General features: G+C 38.3%; 1 protein-coding gene across 1 annotated transcript; it reads left to right on the forward strand.

Annotated features, from left to right (window-relative positions):
* Positions 1-731: 731 nt before the first annotated feature.
* Positions 732-9235, forward strand: LOC116733056 (butyrophilin subfamily 3 member A2-like). The gene is made up of 6 exons (XM_032583746.1): positions 732-972; positions 2392-2730; positions 5089-5305; positions 5450-5514; positions 6420-6533; positions 7536-9235. The coding sequence occupies exons 1-6, from the start codon at positions 816-818 to the stop codon at positions 8147-8149; spliced, it is 1506 nt and encodes a 501-aa protein (XP_032439637.1). The 5' UTR covers positions 732-815; the 3' UTR covers positions 8150-9235.
* Positions 9236-11574: the final 2339 nt, after the last annotated feature.

The raw sequence follows: 11574 nt of genomic DNA on the forward strand, positions 1-11574 counted from the left end.
CAAATCATGTCCAATTTATCATGTCTGATAAATTGGACATGATTTATTTAAAGAGCAAATGGTCATATTGTTATCAGTCTAGTGAGCGACACACAACTTGATCAAATAAATGTATTTGTAGATTGTTTTGCATTTCTCTGAATTGCTTTAAAAATAATCTAAGGTTTGGTGAGAGTCTTTTGAAACATGCAGCCTGCCTCTAAAACAAGATATTTTATTTTGGTTTGATATTTTGCTGTATTTTCTCCCTCTTCTCTGCTTTCTGCCCCATCATCACAACTGAATGACATGAACTTTGTGTTTAGTAATTAAAAAAAAAAAAAAAAAAACAGCAGTGAAACCACTCATAAAATCTTAAAATTAAAGTTGAAATAATATCCTTGTTAGTCAGATTACACAGTACTGACTGAGTGAGGAGTCCAGGGTGTCATTTATGCTTCAGTCTCAAATGGAGGCAGCAGTTTCGAGCAGAACGAGTCCAGATGTTGCACAAAGGAACTAGGCTGTTCTGAAAGTGCTGTTGTGAAAACATTTCTAAGTATTGTCTTTCTGCACAACAATGCTTGGCTGCGCTGTAAATGACTTAGACATTTTAAAAGATTTATTAATTTCAATTAAACTTAGAATGAAAATTATAATAATAATGATAATAATGTTATTATTATTATTAATATCATTATAAAAATAATTTATACTAACAATAAACAGTTATTGTTAACCAGGAAGTGTCCATTATTCCCTCCCCTTCCAAAGCGGAACTGTTTATCTAAAGCCTCTCGAACCTCGGGGCGTCGAGGTTTACTGCTGGAACAAAAATGGACCAAGTTCACCGAGGTTCTAGACGACCCCTAGTTGAAAGTTTAAAGTTCATTTCAAGGACCAGCAGGACGGACAGCAGAACGTTCCTCCGTTTCTCTGCCGCTCAAGTCGGATTCCTCTCTGTCGTCGTCTGTGTCTTGCGCTTCTCTCCAGGTTTGGCCTGATTAACTTGTTCATATTTGCTTTTTTGGTCTAAACTGCGATTTATTTGCCCGACGTAGCGTGTCGTTTGTGGCTTTTTTCTTGTTTGCGTGTCGCGAATCAGCTCAGTCTAAGTTGGAGTTAATAATAAAAACGAGTGTTTTTTTGCAAGTGACGTCAGGTTCGCTGCTGCTTCCGCATATTAGTAACTTCAGCTAAATTCGACCAACTCAGCGAGTCCTTCGAGTTTAAACGTATAATTACTCATACAGAGCGAATTAAATCTGCTTTAAATACATTTGTAGTTATAACTTCATGTATGAGCAGCCGCTTAACCTTTTATTCTAGCGGAAGAGGCGAGCAGTTCTCGAATGTTCTTTTTCATATTCTCAAAGCTGAAGGACGTGGACGGCCGCCGAAAGAGGTCAAATAAGGTTACACACTTTCTTAACCCTCCTGTTATGTTCCGGGTCAAATTGACCCGTTTTAAAATTTACAAATTAAAAAAAAAAAAATAGAAGCATTATTTTTGCATGAAACGTTTTCTATTTGTCTTAATAGGTGCACTCTAGACATAAGTTGAAAATTTATTCATTTTACACATTTGTACCAAACCCTAGGTCTACTTTTTACATCGATACTGTTCGGGTCAATTTGACCCGGCAGTCAGGTTAAAGTGCAAAAAAAGATTTTATAATGTCCAATTCTATATGTTTCCTTGCAGTTATGAACCATATTTCACCACACACACACTCACACACAAACACACGCAACCACACACACACAAGCCCACTTTCTCACTATTCTCTTTACTTCACTAGGAAACTGCGAGAAAGCAGGTGTTCACACAACCTTTGACGGGAATCTTTTCTGTTCCTGTGGACAAACTCCACCCACTCTGAGTGGACACTCAGCAGAAGTGGAGAAAAACATAAATACTCTCTGCATGACTCATTTATCTTGATTTTAATCAGCGGGTCAATTTGACCCAGAACAGTATGTGTGTCTCAAGTTCAATTATAAAGATCACCCTTTGGTAAAAAAAAAAAAGTATAATATAAAATAATTTACCAAAGGTCAACTTCAAGGAAATTATTGTTTTTTTGTGTCTAGGTTTTTTTCAGTGGACATTAAAAATCTAAATTCCATTTTTTATGTCCAAATGAGTAAATGAGCAGGTTGTCGTCATTGATCCTTAATTTCTGAGAAATAATAAAACATCATTGCACAAATATTGATTGAAATGGTTAGTATTGGAGTTAATAATCAGATACAAAAATGTTTTGGAGGAATTTTTTGGTTTCTGACACTATTGCATGATTAAACACTCCCTGGGTCAAATTGACCCACGAACATTTTTGCTGTACCCTAGAAACGAACATAACAGGAGGGTTAATGTAGCTGCTTCCTCTCCTTCCCTCTCCACACCAGTGTCGGCAGACGTTGCGCCGAAGACGGTAGTGGCGAACGAGAATGAAACGGTCACCCTGCCCTGCCGAACCAAGCAAACCAGCGACCTCCTCACTGTGGAGTGGTCCAAGGCTAAGATGACCCCCAACATCACCCTCCTGTACCGCCATGGCTTGGAGACCGTGGAGGAGAAGAACTCGGCCTTCCTCAATAGGACCAGCCTCATTCTGGAGGAAGTGAAGCTGGGCAACATCTCTCAGGTCATCTCCAAGCTGAGGCTGTCTGACGGGGGCCGATATCTGTGCAGGACCATGGTGGGGAAGCAGCGGCAGGTTGAAGCAGTGCTGGACCTCATTGTGGGTAGGTCATCACCTCTGTGGCTGCTGGGCGAGTCTTTACAGTATATATCCTAACATGTTCCATTGCTGATCTGGTCCTGTGTCTTTTGAAGCTTCAAAATAATAATTTACGCCCTATTTATTATTATTTTACACTAACACACGGTGTGGTGGCTACTGTGGCGTTCAGGGAAACAGGAACACACAAGTTAAGAGGAAGTGCGGTTCAATCTAATTTATTTGCGTAGAGTGGATTCACTTTATATTTTGTCTAGAGGCACTTTACAAATCAAAACAAATCCAAATATATAAAGTAGTTAAAAAATATCTTAAGCTTTCAACTTGTCTTCAATCATATGGCACAACTTCAAGCTTGATGGTATTGGAAAGTTGGGGTGCACCGATTACAGCTGCCTGGCCGATCGCTGATTACCGATCTTTAAAAAGCCTGACCTGCTAATACTGATTGTGGCTGATGCTGGTTTTTTTCGTCTGAAATGTTTCTAAACAGCAAGAAAGTTTCTGAGTTGGCAACAGTGAGGTGACTGTTATTATTGTGAACGTGCAGACATGACCTGTTGGGACTGTCCCCTCTCTCACGGCAGAGCAAAAGAGGACAGTGGCAGATTTGTAGACCTTTGCGCTGAGTAGCTAAGATTGGCCTCGCATGTAACTATCAGCTGATCTCTGATCTCCCAAAACTAAGGAAATCAGGGTCCATTTCCTCCTGGAAAGGATAAATCAGAGAAGCAGCCTTGAGGCCCCGCCGAGCTCCAAACCTTCTGTAGGAGAGAGAAGCTGTTGACACGCAGGACGACTATATGCTGTTCATTTCACAAACCTTGAAAAGTGGAAAGAGAAAATTAGCTCAAAGAATGACACAACCCATGTAGAGGAAACATTATGCATGTGGAGGTGAACATATCAGAAGGAACCAAAGTCAAGGGCGCACATTTAAAATACCGTGTGTGGTGCAAAACTAACCCCCCCCTCCTCCCCCACTGTGAGACATGGTGGCAGGCAGCAGCATGTTGTTGTGGCGAACTTGGTCAGAGTTGATGGTAAAAGAAATGGAGCTATAAACAGGGCGGCAAAAGATTTGAGCATGGAGTGGAGATTGACCTGCTAGCTGAACGACATCGAAAGCGTTTAGCAAGAGCGTAGGAAGGAAGAAGGAACACGTAGGAGTCAAAGAAACTGAGTGTCTAATAAGTCTGAGTGTAATCCAGGATATCCTCTGAGGTCTTTTTTTTTCATAACCTAGCTGTGGTATAATTTGAACAATAGTCGCAGTTTCCGGCTTCACAGTTCTCTGAATTTTTTTCTCTTGTAACAGAAAGTTTGAAACACAAGGTGTTGATGTAGATTACATCTAATGTAATCCCTCTGATGCAAAAGGTTAAAAAAAAAACAATGACAAAGATACACAGAAAAAAACTAACAAAAAAGACAGAAAAAAATCAGTCTGAATCTCACAACCAATCTGGGAAAACTGCATTTTGACCCGAATCCACCGTTTGAGGGACTCTAGTCTCTAAACTAGACTCTAGTTTAGATAAAAGCATATAAATGTGTCATAAATACCCAGCCAAAGCCCAGACTTGTAGCCGATGCAGTGGTAAGACTTAAAGGTAATGTTCTTAATCCAACCTGACTTAGTTTAAGCTATTTTGCTAAAAGGAAAGCCAGAAAAGGGATTCTCTAAATGTAAAAAGCTGGTGCAGACTTACAGCTGTAACCACACTGTAACCGCACCAGAAAACCACGTCAAACCAGAACTAGTTTATCAAATGAAACGCTGGCTATCTTGCATCATGAGGCCAGCCTGGTTACTTCTTTGGTGATCATGAATGGTTTGCTTTAAATATGCAGCTTTAGATATTTACTAAAGCAAACAATGGGTTTAAATCCAGGTGTCATCAAAATGGCAAATGACGGCTCGTGTGCAGCACTGAGTAGACTACAATATTTCAACTGGCCCGCATTTGAAACCAGTACTAAAACCTGAAACCTGTATTAGGATAACAAGTTTCAGCTTCAGCAGGGGAATTACCTGTTCAGTCTGGCAACTCACAGTTGTGAAAGCAATCTTCGAAGTCACTCTTTGTTCTATACATGAGTGCAATATCGACTAAAGGAAGGAAGAAGACTTTGTCAGAACGTGATTCTGTTCTTGTCTTGCTTCCTGAGGCCATTTTCAGCTACAGGAGAAGTTTGTTTTAATACCGTTGCAAGTTGTGCTTGTGCCATAAGATGAGCTGTCATTTAGATCTCTTGCAAAATTCACACAGTGCTGCGTTCCTACCAATATCAAATGTGGTTTCAATGATTTACTTTGTTCAGGGTTTTTCTTTATTATAAAGTAAACCTTTTTGTTCAGGTGCTGCGTCTGAGCCGAAGCTCGCCTTTGTTCGCTCTGGTGCCAACGGGGGATTGACACTGGAGTGTAGCGCCGAACACTGGTTCCCAGAGCCGGAGATTACGTTCTACGACGAGAAAGACAATGGGATTGAAGCCGAACACCCACGGACCGTTCCGGACTCAGCTGGAGGTTATAATGTTAAAAGGAGAGCGTCTTTGCAGATCGTCACCAACAGGTACAACTTCTAGCTTTCTTCAAATCAACCAAGAGGGATTGTTTTTCACAAAAAGCCTGTTGGGATGTCACTTGAATGTTGACGTTTGTCTTTAATTAGTTGAGTAAAAAGTAAAAATTGAACACTTTTACTTTTTCATCGCAGAGTGACCTGCCGTGTTCACCAGCCGCTGTTGAAGAAGACAAGATATGCACATATTGATATCCCAGGTACAGTAATGTGTTGAATATATATTTATGAGCTGGTGGTGTTAATTAGGGGAAAACCTTTACAATTCTGACAAAGACGGTTTGATAAGCACATGACTTTTAATGTATTTGTATTTGAACCACTTGTACATTTTATGGGCTTTTCGGGTCGACTCAGAAGTGGTATAAACATCCTCTCTAAGGAAAAGATGGCCGACAGTAAATTTGATTTACTATTAAATCAAAATCGTAAATCATGCAGTTAAGCTTATGAAGAGTTTTTTTGATAATGGGTCAAGAAAATCAGAACTTTATCAATTTCAAAAAATTACACAGTGTAGCCATTTGAGTGTATTTGGATATGTTTAAATCTTAGGGTTTACATGGTTGCGTTTAAAGCTGTCCGCTTATGTTTTCGTCAACATATTTTATTAGAAAATCACCACAGACGGTGTGCTTTGCTATATTTCATTAATCAAATGTGCCAGACCGAGACCTAACATGTTGACACATCATATTGTTCTAGAGTCTAGATTTGTCTTCACTTTATTTCTCATCAATTTTCAAAACTTAATTTTGTCCACGAACAACCAATGTGTTCTGAATCACTAAATTAGACCATAAGGTCAGTATTGGCATGTAGTCATTATGTCCTTGCAATCACAGTAAGTGTAAATATGTAGTTTTATATTTTATCTTACATGATAAACAAAATGTAGCTGTTGGTTTGTGAAATTTTAATGGAACACAAACTAATTCACACGTGTATGAGAATCAAGCAGTTTTCGTTTGATTCTTCCTCACATCTCAAGCACTCAGTAGAAAACTCATCAGTTTGGAATGTTTTTTTTTTTTGTCTTGCTTGAGCGAAAAGCCTTTGAAGATATTTTTTATCACCTGCCATAATTGATTTTCTATTATTTCAGACGACTGCATGAAAACCTGCACCGGCAGCATGGTGTGGAGTGTCCTGGGACCCGCATCTGTACTTGCATTGTGTGCGGTCACTTATTTTCTGTGGAAGAAATGTAGATGCTTTGGTAAGTCTGCAAACGTTTTACTACCTCTGCTGGAGCAGACGAAAACTTTCTGCAGCAACTCCTGTTTAGATATGGATTCAGTCATTTTAATGCTTATTTTAACACAGTTACTTCTAACGTATGAGTCTTTGTAGGCATGTAATGACTTTTCAAGACTGAATATCCCTTTGCCTTGTGTAACTTACACAAAAAAAAATCCACAATTGTTGGCAGTCTTGGCTAATGGAAGTACTCAGCGTTTCCGATACTGCTGGTAGAGATGCATAGACCTCTCATTTACATATGTGTTGGATGGACCCACTTTAGATAATGACCTATTACTATTAAAGACATGAAAGCTTTATGACTAGACACGTTAGTCAATTAAGATGTCTCTAATTGTCTAAAATTACCATTCAGGGTAGTCAAAATGTAGTTGTCTAGTCAAAATTCATTCTTTAGATATCTGGAATGTAATTACAGATGGTCAGATGAAACTGATTTTATGCTGAAATGGCCTGCCATACCTGACTTAAGGGTCTCATTAGCATGACGGCTGAAAAGAGAGAAAAAGAAAAACAGCCTTTGTAGCGCAAACGTCAGACCGGCACACCGGGAATTGTCCCGGTATTCCCGATTATTCAATTCAGGCCTGTTTTGGAAGATTGTGTAGATGGTGAGAAAACATTCTAGCAAAGCCTGAGTGAATCATCTGGGTAGGATAACCTGGACATTTGGTGCTAGCAGTGCACCTACAGTATGACTACCTCTTCACTGAAATATATAGAGAAGGAGATATATAGAATATAGCAATGAAATACCTGAAGTATCTGACGAATACTACATTAATTTAGCAAAATAATACTTGAGAAGAAAAACCTAGTTAAACAGGCAGCAAATTATAGGAGTAAAGGTGTAATGTTCTAATACGAAAGACAAAAGTGGTTGATTGCAGCCATCACTGAGGTTTTCTTTTTAACTTACAAGTGTTACCTGGTTTAATTTTTTCCCCTTATTTCACAGATTGCAGGCAGAAATCAACTCAACCACCACAGCTGCCCAGTCCCAGTAAGGAAAATGCCATCAACACCCAGTTACAAGGAGAAATCGAACGGCTAAAAGCAGAAATCAAAGAGCTGAAGTCACACATTTCTAAAAAAGATGAGATCATCTCCACACAAAAAGCAGAACTAGAAGAACTTAGATCCAAATACAGTGCCGCTCGACAGCAAAACCAACCAACATCTAACTCCTCATCCTCACTTAATGCCTCTCACCAAGTTACCCCAACCCTTGACCATAGCAACACACCACCAGCTGCCACATTGGCAAACCACAATCCAAAATCTGGCAACGTGTCCAAGGCGAAAGACCCCAAACCGGCTGGTTCAGGACAGGCCCAGCTCTCTGCTGCTCCTAAAAAGAACAGGCCCAAAAGCTCTCCTGGTGTTTTAACAAACAACAGTTCTACCTCTTCCAGTTCTTCCTCAGCTTCCACTTCGAAGGAAAACAAAATTACCCGCGCTGGGAGTTTTTCCGGTTCTCGTCCTGGTGTTGTCAGGTCTCCCCGTATGTACATTAACCCCTTCAGCGTTCTGGACGGTCTGACTGAAGAGTCAGAGTCTCTGATCCATTAGCGTGGGATACTGAGACAAATTATCATAATGCTTGGTGCAGATATAGCATTAAAGCATCTGATGACTGGACACACATAAAGGTCACCATATAAAAAATGGGACAGGCCAGTTCTAAAATGGCACTTCAAGGTTTTCTTTCTTTCTAATTAGGGTTTTCTGAAGTTACTTATCTAGTCGGGATCTTCAATTATTTCAGATACCAGAACAGACATCAGGAACTCTTTTTAAAAAAACACATCTGGTCAGTATAGCTCTAAGAACAAAGTAGAATTTGCCAACTTTTAAAACTCATTGTTTTCTCCTCTTTGTTTGTCTTTTTACTTATTTTTTTATGACGATGAATCTCTTCCATCATGTTCATGTTGGGTACTATTCATTTTTAAACTTCAGGTTGTCAATAGATACATATTTTTCTACCTTTTCTCAAACGTCTCCTGCCTTCAAAGTAGGAAAACATCTCAGTCTTTGTCAAGTAATAGAACTAGTTTTGCTCAGAATCGAGTTAGAAGCAAATAGTGTTTATGTAATTATTACGATGACAAATGGGTACAATTCTGGTATTGGGAAATAAATGGTGCCAACCGTTTTGTGGTGCTGCAGTAACAGCTTTTAAAGAACAAGCTGAATCTCATGAGCTCATCCTGTTTATGGGGACATTTTTGTCTTACTGATAAATATATATATTTTTAACACTGCTTGTCGTGGGCGCTTCAGAGTATTTGTGAGTTTAAATGTAGCTTTAAATTTCAAACTTTAAGCTTTGATTGCTTCGTGAGAATTTTGGTTCGTTACATCTGTTTACAGCTGATTTTAAAAAATGCAGTTAAAGATGAACGAACTTTATTTTGTAAGCTTTAACTATGTATTATGACAGTGTTGGAAATGAGAGTGTTAAATATTGTCTACGTATCTGACGACACTTTATCTTCAGACACCTTTATTACTCTTAAAACGAGCATATTTTCTGTGAATGTAACGTAAATACTTTCTACTGTAATTCACTACTTTTTGAGGCTCAAAGGTCCTATTGAATAAGATCTTTGATTTGAAAATTCTTCAAGTATTAATAGATTTTATTGTGGTGTGTTTGATGCGTTTATGAGCCTCATGTTCCGGGTCAAATTGACCCGTTTTAAAATTTACAAATTAAAAAAAAATAAATAGAAGCATTTCTTTTGCATGAAACGTTTTCTATTTGTCTTAATAGGTGCACTCTAGACATAAGTTGAAAATTTATTCATTTTACACATTTGTACCAAACCCTAGGTCTACTTTTTACATCGATACTGTTCGGGTCAATTTGACCCGGCAGTCAGGTTAAAGTGCAAAAAAAGATTTTATAATGTCCAATTCTATATGTTTCCTTGCAGTTATGAACCATATTTCACCACACACACACTCACACACACACACACGCAACCACACACACACAAGCCCACTTTCTCACTATTCTCTTTACTTCACTAGGAAACTGCGAGAAAGCAGGTGTTCACACAACCTTTGACGGGAATCTTTTCTGTTCCTGTGGACAAACTCCACCCACACTGAGTGGACACTCAGCAGAAGTGGAGAAAAACATAAATACTCTCTGCATGACTCATTTATCTTGATTTTAATCAGCGGGTCAATTTGACCCAGAACAGTATGTGTGTCTCAAGTTCAATTATAAAGATCACCCTTTGGTAAAAAAAAAAAAGTATAATATAAAATAATTTACCAAAGGTCAACTTCAAGGAAATTATTGTTTTTTTGTGTCTAGGTTTTTTTCAGTGGACATTAAAAATCTAAATTCCAGGGGTGTGCCGTGGTGGCGTAGGGGTTGGCGCGACCCACATTTGGAGGCCTCAAGTCCTCGACGCGGCTGTCGCGGGTTCGACTCCCGGACCCGGCGACATTTACCGCATGTCTTCCCCCCTCTCCCTCCCCCTTTCCTGTCAGCCTACTTCATGAAAAGGGACACTAGAGCCCACAAAAAGACCCCCTGGAGGGGTTACAAAAAAAAAAAAAAATCTAAATTCCTTTTTTTATGTCCAAATGAGTAAATGAGCAGGTTGTCGTCATTGATCCTTAATTTCTGAGAAATAATAAAACATCATTGCACAAATATTGATTGAAATGGTTAGTATTGGAGTTAATAATCAGATACAAAAATGTTTTGGAGGAATTTTTTGGTTTCTGACACTATTGCATGATTAAACACTCCCTGGGTCAAATTGACCCACGAACATTTTTGCTGTACCCTAGAAACGAACATAACAGGAGGGTTAAGATGTGTAAATTTTACTTTTTAATTTTTTTCTTTTTTATTTTTTTACTGTGATAAAATATGTCAATTTTTATGAATGTTGACAGACTTTTAAGAACATATATAACTACTTTTTGCACCTTAGGTTTTCAAATGTAGCTCTTTGTGAAAACAACTTTAAAACATACACTCGTGGACACACAGCTCCCCCTGGTGTCCGAGTTGTGACTTGTGGTTTTTTAAGCGACGTGAGACGTTTATGGCTTTAAAGTAAATCAGATGATTATTTAAAGAGCTGGTCCTGTGATTTGTATTGTGTGCATTTAAAAGAAAATGTTTTAGAGATTTCTGGGACAGCTGTTTCCTTTTAGTATTCTGTAAATATGAAATGTGTTCATATATTTTTAACAGTCAAATTGATAATGAATAGAAACTTAAGTAGTTTTGAGAAAGTCTGTAACATTAAAGCTGAAAAAAAAATTTAAATGAGCATCAGCCTTGGTATTTTTTAAAAAGTTTTTTTAAAGTGCTCTTTAAAAAATAATCATGAAAAAAATCATAGACGTAAAAATGGTTGAAAAGTGATTAATGGCTGAAAGCCGTCGATATGAAATGCCGCCGGTGACTTGATGCAAATACTAAATAGTTAGGTTTGAGTGTTTTGGGCTTTAACAAAAATAACAATCAGAAACACAAAAGCAATAAGTTTCATGAAGCTGCATCAGAACATTTTCAATGAATTATTACTTCGCTTTGAACTCATGTTGAGGTTTTAACTCTGAGAGAATCTTAAACATCATTTCCTTTATTCCAAACTACTCTCACTTTTGTGAGTCAGTTTGATGATGTGTATCTAACCGGCTCCAAAATCTTTTAGGTTTAAGAATGTCTCAAAAAACGGTCAATAGAACTTTGATATCAGATTTATGCTTTTCTCCTAAACACATATGACAGCTTTATCACTTTATAAAACCCTTCCCAGTAAATTCTTAGTTTTGCTCCTGGAATTCCAAGAACTTCCGTTTTTATTAGACTGTAACATTAACAGGAAGCATTTCTTGTGTGAAAGAGGAACCAGATTTATTTGATAGCACAATTTTTCAAGTTTTCCCCTCCAACTTGCAAAGAATGGAAAGGTTTGCAATTTTCATCATAGATGCACCTCAACTGTAAGAGACTG

Source organism: Xiphophorus hellerii, chromosome 14, assembly GCF_003331165.1.
Source record: "Xiphophorus hellerii strain 12219 chromosome 14, Xiphophorus_hellerii-4.1, whole genome shotgun sequence".
NCBI lineage: Eukaryota > Metazoa > Chordata > Actinopteri > Cyprinodontiformes > Poeciliidae > Xiphophorus > Xiphophorus hellerii.